General features: G+C 37.0%; 1 protein-coding gene across 1 annotated transcript; it reads right to left on the reverse strand.

The window, feature by feature from the left end:
• Positions 1 to 10,835: 10,835 nt before the first annotated feature.
• LOC134800317 (uncharacterized) lies at positions 10,836 to 15,133 on the reverse strand. The gene is made up of 3 exons (XM_063772816.1): positions 14,998 to 15,133; positions 13,663 to 14,746; positions 10,836 to 11,857 (listed from the first exon to the last, which is right to left on the reverse strand). The coding sequence occupies exons 1-2, from the start codon at positions 15,131 to 15,133 to the stop codon at positions 13,671 to 13,673; spliced, it is 1,212 nt and encodes a 403-aa protein (XP_063628886.1). The 3' UTR covers positions 10,836 to 11,857; positions 13,663 to 13,670.
• Between the last annotated feature and the right edge of the window lie 11,699 nt (positions 15,134 to 26,832).

Consider the following 26,832-nt stretch of genomic DNA (forward strand, 5'->3'; position numbering starts at 1 on the left):
ATGGTCCCATCTCAGTATGTTGCTGGCGACTTCCAGCGCTGATCTTCCGATTAGACCATCAAGTGAGAAATAATCACGGAAGGTAACAGACAAAAAAATAAGTAAAGAAACATAAAATAAACCGAAAAATTTTATTAGGTTATTTTGTCCTAAAAAAAGACAACTTCAATTAGAAAGCAGAAGCCCTATAACTACCGTCGTCCTGATCAAATCATACAAGTTGATCAAATCATACAAGTTGAACAAATCAAATGAGAGAGTCATCTGAAACATCTGTCCAGAGCTGTGTTGTGGCGCCACCCACATCCAGCTAGAGCCGGCGAGGCGGAGGTCTAAACACGTGATTATCACCAACTCTCGTAAATTATGGGAGCCCGGCGTGCTGACTGCCAAATTTGTGTGCTTTAAATGATAACTCGATGTTTTGTGTGGATACGACTCGATAATTCGATACGAATTCGATTCGATTCGAAAGTAGCTACGAACGATTATGTTTTTTTTCTAAAATGATAAGATGCCGAGTCTTGGTGTATGATTTTTTTTATAGAGAAACATTAAAAGTTGTGGTACGGTCAGCCAAGAAAGTGGTCTACCACGTTTCGACTCTGTCAATCAGACGATAGAGCCGAAAAGTGGTAGACCACTTTCTTAGCTGACTGTACCTATGATCAACGCTCATCTTATTAGTTTTTCGTTTATTTCTTATTAGGTATTCTGTATTTAACTTATTTGTTTTTTCTTCTCTCGTCAAAGTCTGTAACTATTAGTCCTCTCTTGTCTTATTATTTTTTTCGTCGCAGTCTTCCTTGGTCTCGTTTCACATTTAGGTAGGTACTTATTTGTCAAAAATCTTTGTAAGTTTGTATGTGAATTATAACCAAAGCATTGTGCATTTACTCGTAAGTAAACAATCATCCTTATTTATTTTTGGCCATTTCTTAGATACCTTAAAAGAAAACCCATCCATACTAATACAACCTCATTTAACTCGAAAATTGGCTCCGTATAAAAAACAAAGGTCGAAAAACCAACAAACCGGCATCACGGCACCTCTGCCTCGAGCCCAAATCTCGCTCAGAACACAAACATCTTATGTCCACCATATTTAAATGTAAATTACGATCATTTTGATGTACGGGAGGGAAATTTAAACATAAGCATTACCCAGTTATGACACGGGGTTATTGGTGGTTAGTGTTCTCATGCTTGATATTAATTGTGTTTTCCTCTATTTTGTTGGACGGAAATAAGTTTGTTTAGTAACGGGATTGGAACGCATTAAGTGATTATATTATCCGACTGGTTTATGTTGAACATTTATATTATCTCATGTTGTTATAAAATACCTAATACTGGATTCGTTAATAATGTAATAACTAATAAATAAATAAAAAATAAAAATCATTTATTGCAGATCAATGATCCATAGGATGTTAGTAACAATTTTGACTTAATAACTAAGTGTCGCCATCAGATATATAGAAGCGGCCAAGGTGTTCACAATATCTGAACACGCGCTCTAACGCCCTGACAATAGAGGCGTGTTCCGATATTTGTGAGCACCTTGGCCGCTCCGATATATCTGATGGCGACTGTACAGAAAATATGCAAGAAGGAGAAACACGAGAAATTGGCCCGCGATTGGTCGAGACCTCATCCTATTTGGCCAATAATTTGGTATTTTGTAATGGCAAAAAGTAACCAACAACCTTCAAAAGTTCAAACATTAAAAAAAAGAGCGTACTCCTATCTAAAATGCTGGCAACGCACTTACAACCCCTCTGCGGGCTGAGCACGGTCGCATTTTTATCGCCTGTCACCATGCCTGTCACGCTCTAAGTGCGACCATGCTGCCACCGCTGGTGTTGCGGGTTGCGGGTGTCCGCGTTGCGGGTTGCGGGTGTCCGCATTGCGGGTTGCAGGTGTCAGCGTTGCGGGTTGCTGGCTTATCTGCTCGTTTGCATATATCATTAAAAAACCGCGCAAATCTCACAACAAATTAAAACATGATCAGTAGTTACACTCAAACAAGTTTTGACCACCCAAGAAATCACGCAGTTTATTACTCTCCAAACAAGCACGATGTAGGTGTCCAACCATCAAAGAATTAACTGCTAATCATTAATTAGCACGGCACTATGAAATATTTACGTTTAAACCGTGCTAGATTCTCACGAATACCTGCTTAAACGGTCGTTACTTCGACAAGATTTATATTTCGCATAAAAAGTTACCTGTTAGATTCCTAATTAGCTCCAAAACCTTCATCTTGTTTTATTACTGTGGCAGTCGGTGTCGCCGGCAGTTTGACGTGTAGATTATTTGATGGTCGTAGAACATACGGTCGAAAGGGTCGAAGAATTAATTTATGACCCCATTTCGTACCTTGTCACAGTGACAATCAATATGAAAGTCGCTAGAGACCTCATACTATTGTCACTGTGACAAGGTACAATATGGGTCATAAATTAAAACTTTCAACTGTACTTATCGGATATATCTTGGTAAGTTTCTTGCTCAGCTGGTTAATGCACGTAAGTTTAAGTAATAAGTAAATATAAGTTGCTGATGGCCCTGGATTCGAATGCGTAAGGGTATTTATTTGTGTGATGCACACAGATATTTGTTTCTAAGTCATTTGTGTTTTCTATTTATTTATTTTGTACATAATATACATATATCGTCTGAGTACACACAAGCCTGCTTGAGTTTACTGTGGGCTTTATAAATTGGGTAAGAATTATCTTATAATATTTATTAATTTATTTACAAGAGTTCACTGTCAATCTGTTTTCATAGCCAAGGGTCGGAACGTGTGTCGTGGGTCGTTTGCACGTCGCCCGCTGCCGCCGGCGGTGCGATCACCGTATTATCACCTGCGAGACATGAACAAGAGAGGGCATCCAGTTGCTTTTAAGATTATTTTGTAAGAGGTTGTATCTACGTACACAGTCCACGAACCTATGAACCATGAAGAGTTAAAAGGCTAGTTAATCGTATTTAAAAACGACTGCATCTCCAAAAAAGTATCAGAAAGGAAAGGAAAGGCATAGAATCCTAAGCGCACGATGATATGGGAACTGAGATATGGAAAGTTTTATCACCCCTTTTGACAGACTGTTACTGTTTACTGGTACCTATAATTTTTTTTGCAGAATGCAGCTTGTTACTGCCGGCACTGTAAAAACTGCAATTGTCAACACTGGTAGAAACAGCTGTACCGAGGATTATTTTCTCGAATTAGCTCATTCCCGCCGCGCTTCCAATTTTACGTTTGTCGCCATCATATGCGTACTATTAATAATCTTATTATATTATCAGTTTCCAACGCTGGCGTGTTTGTAGATTTATTTGTATATCTATATTTTTTACAAAAGTTAACATAGTAAACTGTAGCTGTATCAAAATAAATGAATATCAAAAGTCATATTCAGATCGAAACTTAATAGCGTTAAACCAATTATTCTTTAATTCAATTTGTCTTTCGGTAGATGTCGCTAGGCGCCACCCCAAGGCTTGTATATACGCATGAAGGATGAAATGAAAGATTCGCGTGCTTCTTGCGATTGGATGGTTTCTAAAGATCGCAGGTCCTCCTGCCCGAAGCAGTGGATTTTTAAAATTTTCCTTAAATATAAAATAAATAGCTTTACAAGAAAATTAAACACAATGGCAACTCATCACCCCTGTTCCTAAACGCCGTCACGTTCTAGCCCATCTCATTATCAAGTTTGTTGCTTTAAGATATAAATAATGCCTTGGACGCGGCGTATTGACGTGTAATCACGGGTATACTGATTATCTCCATGATTAGCGGTAAATATAGATATTACGGGGCGCCCTGGGTGGCGCTGACACGGAAACTTGAATGAATATTATGAGATTATTTCGTGTGTGATACGGTTCTATGAAGTGATTAGTTGTGGATACGTTAATGAGGAACGGTGGTGGATGAGGTAGGTAATAGTTGAGGAGAAAAGTGGCCCTCGTTGTTTTTTTCTTAGCTACCTAAAGTGAGGAGATGTCGAAAATTATGATTATTTACAGTAGTAACCAAATGACTTACCAATTTTCCCTAATTTCATAAAAAAAATAAGTTATCATTTTAAAAATGTTGGTAAAGAGTATGACGCAATCAGACAATACATTTATTGTCTGATTACTGCAAGCAAAGTCTGCAGAGATTTAGACAGCCCACACGCAGTGTAAACTTCTATGAAATTATGACGTATCAATAACACTTACACTGCGTGAGCTATCAAAATCGCTACAGACTTTTCGTGGTCTAACTCTACCACTTCGCGTCAAACATCACTCTTTTATTTATAAACTATTTATCGCGCGCATGCGTTTCAATAATACTAGCGCAAAAGGCCGCAAAATTGCACATAGCCGTCCCCACGTTAGTAAGACATCAATGTCCACATGTACGGCAAAGATCGGCCTGTGTGAAATTAATAGACATTTCTTTTATGGCGTAGGGTGCATTGTTTGCCGACCACGCACCGTGACCCGGTCATTACATCTAGGACCGATAGCAGAATATACAAGCACTCTAAATTATTTGGGGATTAAAATGGAATGTAGTTGGAGTAGGACGCTCGGTTATCCAAAAATATTAGTTTAAGACACAGTTTTAAGGGTTGAACTAGAAGGCGTTGTACGGTTCCATGGCGTAGCTAGGCGTGGGCGAAGTGGGCCGTCGCCCACGGCCTCGTGCCTCAAGAGGAGCCTCGCGCGAGGCCCCTTCGGGCACGGTGAAAGAATAGGGCCTCGCAGATGCCGTGCGATTTCGCCCACGGCTATAGATTAGTTCACGCTACGCTACACCATGTACCGAGCGCAAGATTTACAAAGTTAGTACTTACACCTAGCGCACGGTGGGTACATGTTTAGTTATGTTACGAGGAGTAACACTAACAAGGGCCTCCCCACACTAGCGTCTCCCTAGCGTCAGTGTCTAGTCAACTCTATGCCTGATTGCCTACTGCTAGACGCAACGTTGACGCAACTGCACAGCGACGCCATTTTCCATAGCGCTGACTAGACGTCGACGGTCAAATGACGCTATAGTATGAGGTGGCCCGGTGCCCCTAAGGTCAAAAACATTTCTTAGTAGGTATGAGAATAAACTACATAATACATACATAGTGAAGAAATCATTAAATAAGAAAAGTAATAAAAAAAAATATATTTTCGGAAAGACTGCCCAACGCATTACCGTCCGCGATACCGGCAGCGGCGGCAGCAGAACCATTAACCTCCAAGATTCTGCTGTCCGTCCCACGCAACGCTTATTTTCACTCACCCACATTAGTTTAGTGAAGGATAGTATCAATGAAATATGTGGGCTCGCGTGATGCCCCCCTGAGATGCCACCCTCTACTTAGGTGATTGGATTTTTATAAAGACGGTGCAAGCCTGCGCTTTGATGTTAAATAAATAATGTTGGCGTATTTAAAATGTCTCGTGCAAATAAGGAGATTTTGTAGTTTGCGTCTGGTTAAAGAGCGTTTTAAAGGGAGGAAAATTATGCATACGAGTAGGTAAGTCGGTCTCGATTGAGGTGAATGTCTATATGTTTAAATGTCGATATTTCAGAAATGGTATACCAATAGATACCATTAAAATTGTGATTCAGATTTTAATGCAGATTTCTTCTTTGAATATTTCAATTACAGATTAACCTGATAGGTAGATAAATAGATTTTGGTGTCAATCGAAACAGATTTCGTAAGCGTTTAATTCTAGATGATTTTTAACACATCTAACGTCGGCTGAGAATACGTTTGTGCCATAATACATTTATGAGAAAATCGTTTTTTAATGATTCCTAAAATAACAAAAAATATGCTATAACTGACACTAAGGGAAAACCACCAATGATCGACACTTTTAGCCAGTGTTCGACATAAGCACTTTAGGTCAAAGTGACAGGAATTAATTTTGAATAAAGAAAAAAATCGTTGTTCAAACTTAAACTATATTATTACTTTGACATAAGTGCCATGTCGAACATTGGTGCAGCGTCGATCATTGGTGCTTTTACTAATCGGTTTATGAAAAAAAAAACGATTTTTGAAAAATGTTATGCCATATCCGCAATTTACTATAGGATAATTACACTCTGTCAACAGAAAATTATCACAAAAGTGTGACATTTCCATAACTTTTGTGTCATGTCATACATTATACGTTTAACATTTGCTCATCAAAAACGGATATGGCAAATATAAAAATGCTTTCATTTCTTGATTACCACTGTATTCACAATATTTGTTTGGTACTATAAATAGTAAACATATATGCCTAAATGATACGAGTATATACGTTCAATATTTCCTAAATGTAAAACTTTCCGAAAAATATTTTTTTTGTTTCTTTTCGCTCTCCTGCAAACCATGTAAGTGGCGTATGGCACAAACGTATACACCCGACGCTAATCTAAATATTATAGCTTAACAAAAAGGTTAATTAAGATATAACAATCTTAGGTCGTCCAATGTGTTGGATGTCTATTTACTTTTTGAGTTTATTTTAACTGATAGAAGTTATATATAAGTTACTATACCTATGGTATTGAATACTCAAGGTTAGTTTTGAAGTTCCACAAGTTTTAACTACAAATTCAAGTTTTAAAATAAACGATTTATCCCAAAAATCCCCTCATCCGAAACTGCAAAAAATATCTAAGCAACATAAATCAGGACGGATTTAGGGAAGTTGTTCTAAATCGTCCAAATATTTATTGTGTTTGATACCTATGCTTCAGAAAGGGTAGGTCACGTGTCGTCCGATGCTAGGGGACGATTTCCAGTATATCAAGACCCTTTCATACATTTATCAAGTCATACAAAGAGGGGTTTGTTAAGTGAGTCGCGGTTCAAGCTATACTAGTCAAAGTGACAGTAATGGTAGATTTTTATTTAATACGTTTAAAATTTATTGCACTCCAGTTGCTTGTTTGTTGGTCAAATTTGATTTCGGTTATTATGAAGTAGTATTTTATAGCGATCAATAAAGTTTATGACATCGTTAGTGGTCGTAAATATGGAATTATCTTTGGGTGTTGATGGGTTTAATATTAGGTTGTTTGTGTTTGATTTGATTTGCGGCGGAGAGTCAATTAGATATCAATTTTGGATATAAACTTTTTTTATAGCAATAATAATAATACGTAGGGTGTACCATACCTACGTATTAGTACCTAAATATATGTATTTATTTTTGAGGACATCATGATTATGTAACAATACCTAGGTACCTAAGTACCCAAAAAACTAAAGGATAACTCACGTTAGACCGGGCCATGTCCGGGCCGTAACTTCCGGCGCTTACTTTTCTATGACATGACAGGCGATCACGTGATTCTTTCCATAGAAAACGATGCGCCGGAAGCTCCGGCCCGGACACGGCCTGGTCTAACGTGAGTCATCCTTAACACGTAGAGGTACTTAATGATACTAATATTGTACTTAGATAGGTTTTAGGCCATTTTTAAAGCCAAACCTACGCAGGGAACTGAAATAGAATTAGAAAAATATAACGACAAACTCAAGCACCTATTCCAATACTTAATTCAATACTTACCAACTCCGCTTCCAATACAAAGTTTTCCTTAAATCATAAAAATGCAAAGATACCTATCAACTCCCCTTGAAGGGGAGATTCCATAAAATCATCTCACGACCATTACCCAACGCCGCCGACGCGTGACCTAAAATTATTAGTAGAATTTTCTAGTTTTTTTGCACGGATAGTCTATTGTCGGCGACACAGTGCGTACCGGAAGTTGTAAAGTAGTGATTTGTAACGCACGCGCCGCGACGCCTGACGCCACTTCCGGTTGGCGGCCATAATGACGCGCGCCAAAATGTCTTGTCTATGCCCGAGGGGATGTGCAGACTCTATTGATTTTGGACAATGGATGGGATTCGGCAAGCGAGTTTACGGGTGACGGTGACGATTTGTGGTTAGAAAACCAAAATTAAACTATATACCTATAACTACTCATCGGCGCAGTCATATAGTATTATGCATAATACATATAATCACTCTTTTTCTTAGTCGGCGTCTTCATTGCTGAAGGTCGTGTCTAGTTTGAAGAGTTTCCTGCGCGATGTACCATGCTTTTCCAAGTGTTCCTCGGAGGTCTTAATAGCTGCAGGTATATACCTTCAGCTTCAGGTAATATAATCACACTCGTTGTTAAATATAAGCCTGTCTCTTCTCTTTCGGTGAGCGGGAGCTCGTTAGTACGTGCACATTCCTCGCTTGTCTAGGCACGATTAAAAGCAACCAATAATGTACAATTTGTACGAGGTAAGCGCTTCAATTTTGGAATGCCTATACAGTTACAAGGCGGTCGAAAGTAGGCAGAGTTGAGATCGGAGGGCCGGTTGCGAAACTTCATTTCGATCAACTCTATTGTTTTCATCTTTGAGTGATGGTCCATCACCAGATCATCGACTGGTATAATTCGCTTGGATGAGTTGTTGCCGGTGACGACGATGACAGACACTAGATCGGCCGTTACTAAGACCGTTGACTATTTTGTGGATCATCCTAGCTTTTCCCGTTTTTCAATGGAGAATTCTATTAAACTAAGTAATCTAAAAATTCTAGGAAACATATTTTTTGTGTCTAGTACAGACTTTACAGTTATAAAGGGTGTTTTATTTAAAGGTATGTAAATAAAGCCTTTTTGTACGCCTAGTACTGACTGGTTATTTTTGACGATGAAATGACACATATGTTTTCACATTAAATGTCAAAGGCTTTATTCAATTAAATAAACTATATAAAATACGTAGATAATTATGGAATATTAGCTTTAAATGTTGTTTCTCTTTCAGGTAAGAGTTTTAGTTATTATTATTTCAGTTTGTGGTATTCAAATATCTCAAATAACACAATTTCGTTTTTATTTCGTCGTGTCTCAACAGACACAATAACATATTATAGGTATACAAATTCAAAATGAAATAAAACACGTATAATAATATTATTGGTTCAAACACGATATTGACGATATACCTTTGCTACAATGCTACAAACGTATGTGGCTTATCTCCTACCTAGACATCACAAGTACGCCGCTCTCGCAAATCCCCGTATACATCCGCACAATCAATAGGTCTGAATTTACCTGTCGGCCTGTCGTATTTACGGCTACTGCGGCGGCGCCGGCGCACCGACGTGCAGGCCTATTCGAGCTTCAGTTATTCGATCTGTTTCCGATATGATACTGATTTTCCAGTGTCAAAATTGACGTTTTTGGTTGAAGAAGTTTCACTTTTTACACTGAAGAACATTATAATATCGGAATTAGATCGAATAACTCGAATTGGCCTGGTGGAGCGGTATTCGAATATTAGGAAATTAGCATAATGATTTGATTTTGTATGAACAGAAATATAAACGTTGTTTATTTGTGACACTAAATACAATACCTACTAGTTATTATTCATATAGGTACTTAGTTCGTTTTTTAAGCGTTAGAAAAAAGGTAAACAATCATGACGTGTCTTTTTATTGACAAACACTTTTATTATTTATTTATATATTATTATCTATTATTTATTTATATATTATTGATTATTTACATTCTTTTGCTTTCGTAAGTAATAGTTACTGATTTTTAAAACGCGTTTTTCAATTAAAAAATACCTCAAGACCGCGTATTCTTTTTCTACTGCTAAAAAACGAACTATAGTAATAACTATGACTATTTATATGACTATGAGCGACGTGCAAATGGAATTAAATATGAACCTACTTTCATTAATCCTACGATTAAGGATTAATTATACACGGAATAATTCGTGAGCAAATTAAAAAAAAAGTCATATTTGTTACACCCTGATTGGTTGCATTTGCAGCACTACTACACAATAGCAATATAATACTTACCAGTGTCCTGTTTATCAAAATCTTGTAACTTGTAATACAAGTGGAAGTCCCTTTTTGAAAGCTTTTGTTAGAAAGGGACTTCCACTTGTATTACAAGTTACAAGCTTAAGCTTAAAATTTAAGCAAAATCAGTAGATTTAGTTTGGAGTTTGTTTCATTAGTGGAAGTTTCTACTAATCAGTCTAACTTCTAGTAACAAACAATCGGACGACAAAACTGTACCCCAACGCACTATTGTCACAATATATGAATTATACAGGATCTTGACTTTATACTTGATGATCAAACGAACTTACCAAGTGAAGTTCGATCACAATTATGTGAGCAACTTCATTCGACGCGATTTATGGTTTACATATTGTAGTTACGCCCCCACGCATCAGCCTTGCACGATTTTTTAAAGTTTTTTTTTTTTTTTTTATATATATATACTGGCAACACTAAAAACTTGTTCCCACTCCCATCCCCGCTACGGCGTCATGGTAGGTCCGTTAACCGCCATTTTCAATCATTTTGTTTACAGCATAAATATTGAGAATTTATTTCATCATTTTTACTTATTTAAGTCGGGTAGGGTGACGTCAGTCAACAATATTTTTAAATATTGAGGGTGGGTTGTGATAAATCGCGTCGAATGAAGTTGCTCACATAATTGTGATCGAACTTCACTTGGTAAGTTCGTTTGATCATCAATTATATTTCGCAACTTCATTCTTTGCGATTTATGGTTTACATATTGTAGGATGTTCAGAGCACAAAATGTGAAATAATTCTCAAACACAGAGGATATAAAATAAATAAAGTTACGAGATATAAAAATATCTCTTTAAAGGTAAGTATAGGTTATATAATCAAAACAAGATAATATTTATAATTTGTTATTTATTTATTTTTAATCATGTTCTTACATACATAATATATTTTTTTTTCTTTACAGGTTCTTCGAGAGAATTACCCGAGCAAACTGATTGCAATCATCTACAATTTCTTTATTATAAAACTTGGCAAAAACGCAAGAAGAATCACTCCAACCTGCAGTTTTGCGTATAACGTCTAGGCTAACACCCAATCTGTTGGCTGTAGAAGTGGCCGAATGCCTAGTACTATGGGCAGTGAATATTTTTGTGTCTACACCGCTTTTGTGAAGTGTGTCTTTAATCCAGTGACTCAATGTTTGTGATGATACTTTTGAGTGTGGTTTTTTATAGCTAATAAATAAAGTGTTGTTTTCTGAACTGCGAAGTGAAGTAGTTTTATTTATGTACGTCTGTAAACATCTAGCTGGACAAATTTCTGGTTTTTCATTAAAAAATGGAAGTCTTAACACCGGTTGTAAAGTATTTGGTCGAGACGTCTTTATTATATCAGGTATTTTAATAATTATTTCAGAAGCATAACTCATATCAATATTTTGCATTTGAATCAACGAAAAAGTTTGTACACGGTGTGCGGTAGCTAAAGCCAACAGAGTGAGTGTCTTTTTAGAGAGTGTTTCTAGATTTAGACCTTCATTAGGCCATTTTTGAGCTAGAAAGTTTAACACCATGCTTGGATCCCATGTCAAATTATATTTTGGTGCCGTAGGTCTCAATCTAAAAACACCCTTCATAAAACGCTTGATTTTTTCGTCATCAAGGGTTTTTCCTAGTAACAATGACAAAGCAGATCTATAATTATTAAGAGTGCCATACTTGGCACCTGAATCGAATATCTCAGCAAGAAAATTAATTACAACATCTACCGACGTATTTTCATAATCATATCCATTGTTTTTGCAAAAGGTAAGCCATGACTGTATACAACCATTATATTGTTTGTAAGTGCTATCGCTTAAAGAAGACAACATTATTTCTACAGAACTAGGGGTCAATGATCTCTTCAATAGTGCTTTCCTGATAATTTGGCGGCAACTAGTGACAGAGTCTTGTGAAGACTGTGGGTTGTTCTGAAAGGAGATTGCAACAAATAAATATTCGGATCAAAATGTATGGACTCTGAAACGGTTAATTGTTTAAATAATGGGAACCAAGGTTGTGTTGGCCAATTTGGAACAACTACAATGCCCTCTGCTCGGTCGTGTATAATTTTTTGAAGCATTTTTAAAATCAAAGCGAATGGAGGAAAAGCATAAAAATATAGTTTTCTCCAAGATATTGTAAAAGCGTCTATCTTCCAAGCGTCGGGATCATTTTTCCATGTGACATATTTGTGACATTTTGCATTACATCTACTGGCAAATAAATCTACTTCCGGTTCACCAAATAACTGTTTTATTTGATCATAAGCATAATTTCCTAATTCCCATTCGGTATCGCTAAATCTTTTACGGGATAATTCATCAGCTTGAATGTTTTCCTTCGTGTTTATGTATGAAGCAAAAACCATAATTTTACGATTTTCACACCACTGCCATAATTCTCTTGCAATTAAGTTTAAATGTTCGAATTGCACACTACCCATTCTATTTATACATGAAATGGCCGTGGTGTTGTCAATACGTAAGAGGATTTCGCAATCATACATATCATGAGCGAAAACCTTTAAGCCAAAAAATGCTGCTTTCAATTCTAGCTCATTTATGTGACATAATCTTTCAGACTGCTTCCAATACCCGTGAGCTTCATTACCATTGTTGTAAGCCCCCCATCCTGTAGTAGAAGCGTCAGAATAAATTTCAGTTTCAAATTGATTAAATCTAAAAGGGTTGAAATTATGATCTACGTGTCGTGCCCACCATAATAAATCAGAATGTAAGGTTTTTGGGATTGATATAACTGCATTGTAACTAGGGTTATTAAGTAAACATAAATATTTATGTCGTTCAAGTAATTTGGTGTACAACCAGGAAAATTGCAATGCAGGGCAAGCTGACGTAAGAAGACCAATAAGTTTTGCAAAGTCTCGTAATTTACACTTACTAACGTTCAGAAATGAATTGATATTTTCTCTAATTTTATTTATTTTTGATGAGGGTAATTTTAATTGCATATTTTCTGAATCGAATATAAATCCTAGAAATTTGCAACTGGTGCTAGGGATCAAGCTACTTTTTTCATAGTTAATTAGAAAACCAAGCTTCGTTAATGTAGATATTGTTAAATTTACGTTCTGTCTGCATTCATCGTATGTTTTTCCTATACAGAGGGTATCATCTAAATAACAACAAGAGAGGTACTTCTCGCGTCTGAGGTATTCATATACTGGTTTTAGAATTTTTGTAAACACATACGGCGAGGTCGATAACCCAAAACATAAACAATTAAATTCGTATAAAACATCATCTAACATGAATCGAAGATACTTTCTATGTGGTTTGTAAATGGGGATAAGATAATATGCATCTTTTAAATCAATCGTAGACATGTAACAATTATTCGTAATTAGTTTTGACGCTGTACGATAATCCTCCATTTTAAAATGGGTCGTTTTTACAAATTCATTTAGACGTTTTAAATTTAATATAAATCTCTTACTACCGTCAGCTTTAGGTATTAAAAATACGCTAGATAGGAATTCGTCAGGGTGGTGTTCGCATATTGAAATTGCGTTTATTTGTAATAGTTTTTTAATAGCCATATTGTAATCAAATCTTTCTTGCTCTGATTTTGAATAAACTACAGGAGGATCTTGACAAATTGGATGAGATAAAAATGGTATCTTATAACCCTGTGTCCACGATAAAATAACAGGGTCATCAGTGATGTCAGACCAGGATTCAATGAAGTGCTGCAAGCGGCCGGCGTATTTTACCTCATGGTCTATTGTCTCCGCTGGTATCTCCGAGGAGGTGTGCGCGAGCGTTCGCGCTGGCGCTCCCGGGCCCGGTAGCGGGTGTTGTACCTGTTGGAGGGCACCGGCGCGGGCCGCGCTGCTGCACGAGGCCGCCCCGCATCCGACTTGCTGTTGTAGTTCGTCATCTTCCGATACGGGGTGTTGTAGTTTAAATTTCCTTTATTTTGTTGATACCTATTTTTCTTTATGAAATTTGCTTTATTAAATGGATTATATGACTTCTGTGTATTTTTTAATGTATCTCCTGATTTTTGTACAGTCTGCGCAGCTTTCAGTTTCTCAGATACGTTCTCGCCAAATAAAAATTTGTCCCTTTCGGTATTAATTAAAGTATCCTTCAAATCAGTGTTTATAGCGGAAATCACAAAGTTTCTTCTCATTTTCGTCTCGGTAAAATGAGAGTCGCATAGAATACGACATGCGTCGCTAATAGGTTTTAGTATGGCAGGCGACGAAGACTTCTGTTTTATTAAAATATCCGTAGCCTGTGAGAGTGCCGACAACGCTAACGCTATCTGTTTTTGTCTAAGCATTAAAGAGGTGTCTCTTTTTATCAAGGCATCAGGCAACGCCGCTTTTGCTTCGGCGTTTAAAATAGGAGGGACTAACAAAGTGCAATTGTCAGGTATTAGGTATTCTTCAGCTAACTTGTCTTTAACTTCTTTTTGTAATCCCTTGTTTAATACTTCCTGCCATCTACAAGCTACGTCCTTGTGAACACCTTTTCCCAACTGCGTATCCAATTTTGGAGCCTCGCCCAGTAAATTGAGGATATCCTCGTCCAATTCTATGTCCTCGAGCGAGGACGGTGTGGGCTCCGCGGCCTGCGCGGGCTGTGCGGGTTCGGTAGGTACGTACTGATCTGGTGCAGACGACGGGCCAGGTTGAGGAGATGTCGGACGTATAGGATCTCGGCTGGGTTGCGCTGCAGCTGTTTCCTCCTGGTGCGATGTCCCCGGTGCTGGTGAAGCAGACCTTTGACCCGTCGAGGCTCGACGTGAAGCACATGGTTCAATATCCGCCGAAACGGACTCGTTTTCGCCTGTATCGAACAAAAACGTTCTTTAAAACGTGTATTTAGCTAAAAGCTTGTGTTTTGTAACAGAGATAACCCAGGATAGTTTCTCGCATTACATTAAAGCTTTTTACAAAGGCCATATATATGGTTTTTTAAATTACGACAGAGACTACCCAGGATAGTAGCTCGCATCGTTTTTTATAGCGTGACAGTAACAGCCCAAATTTAGCAGTACGCATCACTTTTTTAGTACCATGTGTTCTTTATAGACTTACCGCTGCTATCACTTTCCGACGAGTCGACCATTCTTATGCGGCGGCGTGACTTCTGCCAAAGTCTGCGCTCCAATTTTCTTATTTTCTTTCGAATATAGTCGTCGTCCTCGTCGTTGCTTCTGCGTTTCCTCTTCATAGTTACTGATGAAGTGTTGCGTGACGTGCGAAGGCTTGAGCACGGAACCGTTGAATGACTGAAAATGGCGGTTAACGGACCTACCATGACGCCGTAGCGGGGATGGGAGTGGGAACAAGTTTTTAGTGTTGCCAGTATATATATATAAAAAAAAAAAAAAAAACTTTAAAAAATCGTGCAAGGCTGATGCGTGGGGGCGTAACTACAATATGTAAACCATAAATCGCAAAGAATGAAGTTGCGAAATATAATAGCGTTATACCTAGAGTTAGACCAAGAAAAGTCTGCCGCGATTTTGATAGCCCACGCAGTGCAAGTGTTATTTTAAACGTCAAACTTCTATGAAATTATTACATATAAATAACACTTTCATTGCGTGGGCTGTCAAAATCGCTGCAGACTTTTCTTGGGTTAACTCTACCGTATTTATACCACAAACTAAAAACGTAGGAGTCTACTCGTAGGTAATCAGGTATCTATACATTCTGTTTTAACTACTGACATGTGTTCATCCGCATAACATGGAATTAAATAAGTTTTTGGCAAAAATTTCATTTTTGGTACAAGCTTTTATCGCTGACTGTACTTTTCTTACGACAGACAACTAATACTCATCGAGACAATTCTAAAGACCCCTAACACAATTAGGTTGCGTTGTTTCATCACACAGTTCCTATGGCCACCTCCTGTCTCCATCATCAGATCAGTTCTACAGTACCATATTATTGTTGTACTGTACTCTTTAGTATATTATTGTTAGTGTCCGACCGAAGGTTCGGTTTCGGTTTCGGTTTCGGCCAGTTTCGGCCAAAAAATCATGTTTCGGCTGTAGTTTCGGTTTCGGCCAAAAAACGGCCGAACCTTTCGGCCGGGCCGAAACTTACGAAATGGTACTTCAAATCAGACAAAGACCGAAAGTTGGGCAATAAGTAGGCTACGCTCAACTAGTGCCGCGAAGTTGATTTTCTCAATAGTTAATATTTTGCGAGGCTGAACAGCCGACTATTGATTAAAACGAAGAAAAAACCCTTAAAAGTGTCCCCAGTACAGTTTTTCATACGAGTGCTCGACCTTAGCCTCACTTTTTACCTCGATTTACCATTTTTTTGTGTTCCACATGTCCTCTACTTCAGCTTAGCCTTTGGCCTCGCTGAGCCATGCTCGGCCTGCGGTCTCGCTTTTTAATACAATGGACATTGGTTGGAGTCTGTGCTCAACTACTTATCCTGAAGCCTGAAACACGGCTTTGACTTCGCATGAAAATTCGCCTCACTGACGCACTACGGACTTTTAGGCCCAGGTTAAGATCGGTACCCGGCCTTTCAATATTGTCAACAAAAAATTTCGCGCTCGCTACGCTCGCGTTTTTGGTTCATTCTTGGTTGACCCTGTATCTACATGTTAGCATACGCAGTGTAACTGGTGCAAATGTTATTTATACGTCATAATCACATAGAAGTTTTGTCGTTTAAAATAACACTTGCACTGCGTGTGTTATCAAAATCGTTGCAGAATTATCTTGGTCTAACTCTAGTAATTTTCTTAAAAAACTGCTTAAGTATCATCAATTTCAAGGACATTGGGTGTTGACAACCCCATAATATGTGTGTAAAAGCGGTTTTAGGAAATTTTTTCAACGATTTTAACAAGTCTACGAAAGTTTCGGTTTCGGCCGAAACTAGAACCAAAGCCGAACATTCGGTTTCGGTTTCGGCAAAAAAACATGTTTCGGTCGGACACTAATTATTGTATTGTCATCAGACCTACATACAGCTGCCAATTTTCATGACGCTACGATCCTTGGAAGATGGTTAAATTAGTTACCTTAGATTCCATTACATAGGTACATACAGGTCGACCTAATAAAAGCTTGTTAAAAAAAATAGAATGGCACTAATACCAGTGACGGTTGTAAAATGTATATAAATGACAGTCAGTAGGTATTAACTAGGTACAGTCGCCATCAGATATATCGGAGCGGCCAAGGTGTTCATAATATCTGAACACGCGCCTTGACAATAGAGGCGTGTTCAGATATTTGTGAGCGCCTTGGCCGTTCTGATATATCTGATGGCGACTGTACATAGATGTCATTGCCTAAATGGAACTAAATGGTATTTCTCTTTTTTCAAGAAGTGAAGTGAAGGTCATTGCGAATTGCGACATTTTCTGTATGGGCTGACTTTTTTTTTTCATAACACAAGGATAATAGTTAGGTGATCTTTTACGTCTTTTACGGTCTCCGTTCATGAGTAGTAGTTAGTGTAGTAGTAAAGGTATGCTTTTTGAAGTGAAAACTTCTTTAGCGGCGCTGTGCACTTTTTGAGGTGGGGAAAAAATGATAAACTCGAGACAGCGTAAGGCGTAACGCGTAAGGCGTCTCTCCTCTCTTTCTACCACGGTGAAAATGTATGCCTGAGCCTGCTGTTTCATGTAGGCGGCGCAGGGCGCTTGCGTGACGTTATGTTATGTGTAACGGACAATGTCATTGTTTTTTTATTTAAATGCCATCTAATGAGTTTCCCTCAAACTGGTATTAATACTCACAGTGATGTGCTTAGGGGTTTCAAGTAATGCGACGATACAACGCTAGATGGCTTTAACCTCAATTATACATAGTGCTGCAGACATTTTGCACTATATGGCCCTGTTATTGATATTTTGAGTTATAATGTCGTTGAGTTTTCACTTCTGCCGGCACTCCCGGAGTGCAACCCGTTGTTTTTTTTTATTGTGGGATGTGGTACGTCCCACAAAAAAAAGGGAAAATATATTAACATTTAGATATACTTTTGAACGTGAATTTTAGAAATTTGTCTATATTTGTAAAAGTTATCCGGGATGGCAGATACTTTTGGCGCGTTGTTTCATATGCTACTATTCATGCTGACTGTACAAATAATAAATGCTCAAAAACTATTACCTAAAGGTACAGGGACGCCTTCTATCTGATTAACTAACAAAATATGGATCTCATGATCTGAAATAAACATTTTTTTAAAGGGTTTTAGCGCTGATAACTAAAAGTTAATAGTAACTTTTAGTTATCAGTGCTAAAACCCTTTAAAAAAATTGTCTGACTCTATAGTCAAACGTCAAACTTCTATGAAATTATGACGTATAAATAACACTTGCACTGCGTGGGCTATTAAATCCGCTGCAGACTTTTCTTGGTCCGACTCTATACTGTTCCCGCTACTTACACTGTGTCCATGTTTGCGTTGTTAGCGGTCAGGCAAACAGCAAAAATGTCCGGTAACGAACCGGCAATCCGATTCCGAGCGGTCAGTTCCGAACTTGCGATCGGCAATCAACTGAGCCAACAGATCTCTTTCGTGCGCAAACAACGCGTGACCCTATGAGTATACAGGGGGCTCTGATGAAGTAAAATATTAATTTAAATATTATTTATAAGGTTAACTGGAAGAGATCCCATACAGGGATAAGTTCGCCTTTGTTGTATTTAATTCACTCTGTAACTGTGTTTTTCGTATTTTTATTTCTATGTACAATGAAGTACTTACATATACAGGATGATTCATGAGACGTGCGCAGGACTTATCCTGCACAATCAGTAACTGATAATTGATCGATCACCGTCGTATTTAGGAGAAACAACAACACTTTTTCCTATTTTTTAACTTTTTGGTGAGGGCAAATTTAATTCTCAACAATCATGGCCACCCTACAGGACCTAATTAATAAACATAAAACATCATTAACCGTAATAGCATTTTGATTACGAAGAAAATAAACTGTCAAACTTGAGTGAGATACGAGTTTTCAAAAGTAACCAGACCGTGATGACAGTAATGACATTCAATTTGACACAGAATATCTGTAGTTTAGTATTCTAATTTTAGGGTGACCATGCATGTCGTAAAAAAATTAATAACTTTTTTTTTCAACACGACAAAAAATTAACGTTAACCTCACTAATACTGATACGAAACAGTTGCTTATAATTAACGACATGCGCAGTGTTAGTCCTGCTCACGTCTCCTGAATCACCTGGTATATATGAACATACATACATATTTATTTATTTATTTAATCTTGATTGCACAACGTATATACATCAATGTACAAATGGCGGACTTAATGCCAAATGGCATTCTCTACCAGTCAACTATAGGGACAAACAGAGATATGTACTTATAATTGGTGCACAGAGAGAGAAAAAAAAACAAAGCATTAAAAGAAAATTTAGGGTATTATGGGACAATCTTACACAAATCTACCTAGTCCCACATTAAACTCAATAAAGGACTGTGTTGTGGATACTAGACGATGATAATGTATACATATAATATTATTAAATAAATTATTAAATAATAGTTATTTGTTTCACTCGGGGGCAAAGTTGTTGTTTAACCGCTCGTGCTAATATTGATACCCGAGCAAGAGAAAGATTCCAAAATTGAACCACGAGCGTAGCGAGTGGTTCGAAAAATGGAATCTTGAGCGTCGCGAGGGTTTCAAAGCACGAGGGTTAAACAAAATTTGCCCCCGAGTGAAATGAAATTTTTCACCGCACCAACCCGAAGCAAATATTAATTATAGAATATCAAACAAAATCAAACCAAATCAAATTCAAATGAATGTTATTAAATATTTATTATCCAAAATCAATTTTCCAAAAACTTTAAAAGTCAATTCTACCAGCAAACATAAGAAAACAACTCAAAATTTGCATTTGATTACTTTACCTCACATGTGAATTACTTTGCTATCCGTTTTTGAAGTGCAAAGTAAGCCTTTCCGAGCTGGTGTGGTGAAAAATAAATTAAACTGTTCAAACTAAGAAATAAAATTAACTCAATCGGACACACGCTGTATTCAGACATAGGTACTGCGAACTATATTGCAAACAGCGACCACACTAATAATTAAAATTCAACGGTATGTCATACTGATTAGGTTCCAATTTCAAGCAACCCGTAACATACGATATATCGAAAGTTACATATGGGGAGTGTGTGGCACATTGAATTTGATTGTCATTTGTTTTGGGGAGATGATATTGTATTCGCTGGGTTTTCTAGTGCTTTGAGTTTTTGTCATTGGATTTATAACCTTATGCAGTTGGCGCAACGTAGTTTCTCGTGTGTTGTGATTCTCGAATAGAATGTTAGAGCCAAAAGTACAATTGGATTGATTATTTTATCGCGTGTTTGTTTTATTTTTGCGTACGGTGTGAAAACTTTAAAATGGTTTCACATTAAAGTATACTTAAGTATTTAAATTAACCTTCTTCATTATACCTAAATACAAACTACCCTTTATAATCAATTATTATTTTCGTATTACCTCCGCACTTATTTAAAAATATTATAACGCTCACACAAAATCTTTAGATCAAAAATACCTGTTTCCTCTCAGTAAGCCTTTTATTAACAACTATGAAACACAAAACCAGTGATTATCAACAGCAAAAAATCCCAATTTCAATTCACTTAAAATATCAGCAAAAACCTATACAGATTTCTAACTCATTAAAAACTATACCAGTACAATAACTTCATCAGGAATGGTTTAAAAATCACCATTATGCTGCCGTTAATCAGGCCCATTACCACTCTTCGATTCAAAGATTCCGATCCGGCTCGAAGGACCATCAATCTGGGCCCTGAGGTCCAATTACGGAGGGACCGAATGCCACCAATTATGCATTCCGCCACTATTTTATTTGGTTACGTTTGCTTAAGTGCGCTGTACACTGTCAGTAGTACAGGCATCAATATTAGCGGAAGAAATAATGCTCCAAAAGTATGTATCTGCCATCCCGAAATTAGTTTCCAAATTGAGATAGAGGGCGCGTTCTAAATCTCTGTCATAGTCTAATTGTTTTACATAGAAGGACTGATATCTTTTTCTTAAGCTATTGGAGATTGACAAATATATATATGACGCGTAGTTTGATCCGTTGTTTTTAATGCTGACTATGTTTCGTATGTTAACAACGTAATATAATAACTATACTTATAGAAGTCTTACTTCTGAGCTCAAAAATCACCCCATCTGGTGTACCTATTGTTCGTACATTACAATATTCGACAACGCCAAATATTGTAATGTCGCGCAAGAGGTTTGATGTACGAGTAGGTATAGAGTTTTATTTTAGCCACTCAAAAGGTTTTTAATAGTGGGAAACTTTGTATTGGGAAATATTGAAAGTTGCGTGCGGGGTATATTTATACAGAAAGAACAAATGAGGAGAGTCTTTTCAAAAGGGTTTATTTTTCTACACTCCTCAAGTATCCGTGATACGACGTGTCAGTCACATAAGTGTTTTCTAAGTCATATTACTAAGCTTAATTCGTCTTTATTGTATACTAGCTTTTGCCCGCGACTTCGCCTGCGTGGAAATAGTGACAGCAGCTAAAGTAGATATAGCGCCTGGATAATGCTAATAGCAATCATTCAATTCGCGCATTGCTTACTTCAATTATTAGGCAACAATGCATTAACTCTTTCAATTCCACCCCCCTTTGCGCTCTCTTCAGGGCTGATTTCCGACATAAAAACTATCCTATGTCCTTCCCCGGGACACAAACTATCTCTATACCAAATTTCAACTAAATCGGTTCAGCGGCTTAAGCGTGAAGAGGTAACAGACAGACACACTTTCGCCTTTATAATATTAAGTATGGATTAGTATGGATTTCGTCGCTGGTTTGAATTGAATATTGACTGACAGTGTGCAGCCCACGTAACACACATACGCTTGATGAGCCGCCAGAGTTAGGTACCTCATTGAATTTAATTCGGATAGTTGCATCGATTCAATTGTGACTTGGCCGAGACCACTGTGATTGCTCGAGATATGGCGCCTGCCTTCTGAGGCCTCAATGTCTTGGATACAATTAGGGTTTAGATCATATTCCTAATTCCAATTAACATTCATTTATGGTAATTACTGTGTAAAGTGTGTAAGTCAGCCACTTACACACAATGTATATTTCTCCCAAAATAAGTTTGTGTAAAACATTTTTTTATTTGTTTTACCAAATAATTGTGTAAGTTACCTAGTTCTTAAACTTAAACAAAAACACCACCAAATCCACTCGATTAACATTTTACAGGTTGGCCCAAAAATACATACTAAACATTTTTAGGGATATTCTTCTTAGTTATACAGTCATGTCGTTTACAAAAGTCATTAAAATTTTAAACTGCAATCATTTAACTGAAACAAAATGTATTAGGTATCATCAAAATATTTTCCTTTGGCTTTGATACACAATTTGTTAAAATTGTCAACAAAATGTGCATAAAAAAACTTTATTATGAATGTGTTTTTGAGACAACCTGTATTTAATTATATTGATGTGGCTATACGTAGGTACCTACTTTACAGATAGTAAAGGTCTAAAATTTGTCATACTGCCAGCCGCCCCGCGATCCTGCCGCTGGCGGCCCCGACCCTGCCGCTGGCGGCTCCGACCCTGCCGCTGGCGGCTCCGACCCTGCCGCTGCGGGCTTTACAGATGAGTATATTTATAAGTGAGATGATGATGATGAAGTGAGAATCAATGCCAATACCGCCTTATCCAATAAAACAAACATTACAATCGAGAACAATCGACTCGAATAAATACATAATGAGAGGACCGCCGGCCAAGAAATTAAGCAAAACGACTCTATTGGCGTATCCTTATCAACTTACAGCAGACTGACGCATCCTGCAGCGTCACAGCGAAAAACTGACGCCAACTTCCGATTATAAACCAACCAGACAAAAAACCAATTCGTATTACTATTCATTGAGGCGGTACACCAAAGACCTATAAAAAGCTAAAGAGATTGAAATATCCTGCTAATTTGCCTAAATAAAATATGTCATATCATATGGCCTTTTTTGGCTGCAATCGAGAACAAAAATACCCAACGACGTATATCCGGTTGAATTCATTAGGGACAAAAAAGGAAATTTGAGTTTGAGATCGTCAATTATGAAGGAGGAGAAAGGCTTAAGAGATGGGGGCCTCGAGGGCCGCTAAATCAGTTTAGTGGTATTTAATTATGGTAATCAGGATGTCCTTTCTGTTTTATTAGTTCTTTTGTAGTCTAATTCATGATATGAATTGGGATAACGATGCTGCGAATTGTTGGCCATTTTTGTGCTTTATTCGGTGTGGTTGGTACTACTGTTTTGATTGGTAATTGTCAGTTGAGCTTGCATTTAAATATCCCATGGTTGTATTAAAAAATGTATAAATCTTATTAAGGAGGTAAGTAATTAAACAAATATTGTCATTATGAGCTCAATTCACTACTGTTAATACACATATTTTAAATTAATACCTAAAGTAAATATTAGTGAGTTATTACTTAAAAAGTAGAGTTAGACCAAGAAAAGTCTGCAACGACTTTGATAATAGCATATGCAGTGCAAGCGTTATTTATACGTCATAATTTCATAGAAGTTTGACGTTTAAAATAACACTTGCACTGCGTGTGCTATCAAAATCGTTGCAGACTTTTCTTGGTCTAACTCAAATCCTTTAACAATTTTCGTGAATTACTTAACAGTTTATCAATTTATAATTTTGACCTCAAACATAATCTCAGCCAAAACTTCATTATTTAATTAACATTGCTACTAAATTCTATTTCAATAATGTTTGATTGTCATTGAATTGGCAACTATAATGGTATCGGGTCTAGTATTCACATTTTTGTCGTCGTATTTTATGAAAAGAAAAGTAGGTACCTATTCCAAAATATCAAATGTTGTTTTAATAGACATAATTAAACTATTTTATTGGACTTGCTGTACTATCTCGGTGTTCCATGACTTGGAACTAATATGATTATAAGTAAGCATGAATGTTGTCCCCTAAATTATCGATTTATTTTTAATATGTTGGTTTATTTCAAATTAATAAATTTTATTGAAGGGTTATATAAAACATGCTTAAAGAGATAGGTATTAAAAACATTAATAAGTACCTACTATTTTTAATCATGTTTCCTTCCTTGCTTTTAGAGTCTATTACTAACATTTTTTTTTCTCAACTAAATACCTAAGTAATAAGTAATTCCTAATTGTCACAATAGACATTTAATTATGAACGTCATCTGTTTTAATTTTTAATATTTCTTTTTTTGTTTAATACTGAAAGAACACTCACGAAAACTCCGAATTAGTTTAAAATAGTTTTATTTGTATTTTTGAGTTTTCTGTAGGTAATTAAAACAACATAAATTTCTTTTTCAACACCTTGCATATTTCCTCTAAGTCGCAATCTAATGGCAATGTCATTATTGTTCAAGCCCGCGGCAAACCTATCTGTCACTTGTCAAACATCAAAAAAATAAAACTAAAAGATCGTTTGAGTTATCCTCAGCATCTAATAATATTAAACTTAAATTGTTTTTTTTTTGCAGAAAATAACTTAATTTAAAATCCGACCTGAGTTGACACCTACTAATCTTTTTATTTGTTGGCGCCTACCCTGTAGGTACCTACTATATTTAAATCATAATAATAAATAAAGATTATTTTCCCAACGCTAATCGTACCTAAATATGTCGCATCAAATCAACTAGAAAATAGCACAGCAGCATTCGACCTGAAACTAAAAATATTCTTATCATCCTACTCAAGAATACATCACAGTATAATAATCTCACACACACACACAAGAATAATTATATCTCAGGAGTTAGTGTGAAATGGTGCTCAGTTAATCTGTATTTTTGCGTCAAAATGTGGTAATAAATTTAATCGATTATTTTCCCCTTTCAACACCAGCGTCCCTGTTCACACAATGACACCATTAAGAGCAACTATCTTAAAATAGCAATATTTTGACGCGCGAACCCCAAGTTTCTAAATTTGAAAATCCGAACGCTTGCGCGGCGGAAGTGACGTGCGCGTGCGTCACTTCCGGGCGCGTGCGAACCAAAATGGCGGCTGTCGCTTCCGTTTGCCGTCGGAAGCTGTGCTAGGGGTGCCCTAGACGGATAAATTATAGGGATGCAACTCATTGTGTCTGAGCAGGAATTTTGCGCGCAGAATTAGTGGTTTGCCTGCTACGGCGATTGTAGAGTTGAACCAAGAGAAGTCTGCAACGATTTTGATAGCACACGCAGTGCAAGTGTTATTTTAAACGTCAAACTTCTATGAAATTATGACTTATAAATGACACTTGCACTGCGTGTGCTATCAAAATCGTTGCAGATTTCTCTTGGTCTAACTCTAGCTTACTTTGCCTTGCCGGAGCAAATGAAGGTTGTTTTACGAGTTTTAAACAGTAGGGGACCGAATAATTATAAAATAACTGGCAACTAAGAGTATAATAGTTTAAGAAGCTACCGATAGCCAGGCTGCTATTCACCTTGAAATTGACGTTAATCAAACGATTTTTTGACAAAATCATTTGTCAAGGTAAAGCAAGAAAAATATGTGTTATTGTAATATTGGACAGCCTCTTCACAGCTTATGCTCGCTTGCATCTCAGGTGTCACATGCGTGCCGTCAACCCTTTATACAAAACCCCTGTGCTAACTCAAGAGATTAATTTCTTGTTCTAAGTTAATCTTCGGAAATTTTCATAACCTTCAACAGGATCGTAGTACTTATTCATGGTTTTCTTCATTTTCTTTTACTAAATGAAAAAAAAAAACATTCGGTTTACAGATTTTCCCTCCCAGTTTATTAATTGTAAGTATTCCCTTACGACATTTTTTTATGGCAGCACTTCCCGGATTAAAATGATATGCGACGCGGGGGACCTATAGGAAGCCATATTTGTTTGTGATGTCATAAATCAAATAACACTACTTTATTTCACTTTGCACAGATAGTTGGAGTAATTAAATAATTTTGCGATAGTTCCGCCTTATATTTATATTTAATTCAATTTATTGTTGAATTGTTTTTCTTCAATATTTTTTTGTATTTTCGATAGCAACTAGTGTCGGGTAATCAATATTTCTAAACAATACTGGCCGCGTAGCCAACATGCCAATCGCTTACGCTCGGTAGCGATCGAAACGAAAATGTCACTGTCGCACTAATATGGAAGAGTGATAGAGAGACTCAACTTGCCTAGGCCGGCAGGTACACTAGACATGCATTGCATTAGAAGAAAAAATGCAAACTATATTTCGCGTAAATTTCTTTATCATCTTAACGTTTAATGTTTATCTCGGTTGCATCCTCATCTGATACATCGGAGCCCTGACATTTTCCCCATTTTGCCTTTTTTTTTTAATCCTATTTTGTATAAGATCATCGCTGTAAACATAAAGTACTTTGTGCTTAAAGCATACCTTATTCGACCTAAGCATACCTAAAACTTCCCAAGGCCCTCAAACTTGGTGCGTTCGTACAATACTATATTTATTCAAATCTGTAATGTGATTAGGAATGATCAATTTGTCTTGTAACTCGACACACCAGCATACACAGATTGATGGTCTTCATTCCGTCCATCTTCATAATGACCGTCCGTCAATAGCTCGTTAGATTATAGGATTATACTATGAAAGAGGAATATATTAAGCTTATGGGGGTTGAGATAATGGGAGGCAATCGAAATAACTCGAGGAATTTTGCCAATATCGAAAATATTTGTACATATGATAATGTTTACATAAATGTAAGGCTATTTTACACACTTTTATTTAGCTTCACTGCGTATATCCCTATATCTTTTTGTATATATGGTGCTTCAAATCTTGTAACT

The sequence above is a fragment of the Cydia splendana genome, chromosome 19 (genome assembly GCF_910591565.1).
Source record: "Cydia splendana chromosome 19, ilCydSple1.2, whole genome shotgun sequence".
NCBI lineage: Eukaryota > Metazoa > Arthropoda > Insecta > Lepidoptera > Tortricidae > Cydia > Cydia splendana.

Coding starts and splice junctions, on each gene's coding strand:
- LOC134800317 (XM_063772816.1), bottom strand. CDS start 15,133: ATGAAGAGGAAACGCAGAAGCAACGACGAGGACGACGACTATATTCGA. Junction 14,747..14,997: donor GTCGGAAAGTGATAGCAGCG/GTAAGTCTATAA, acceptor TGTTCGATACAG/GCGAAAACGAGTCCGTTTCG.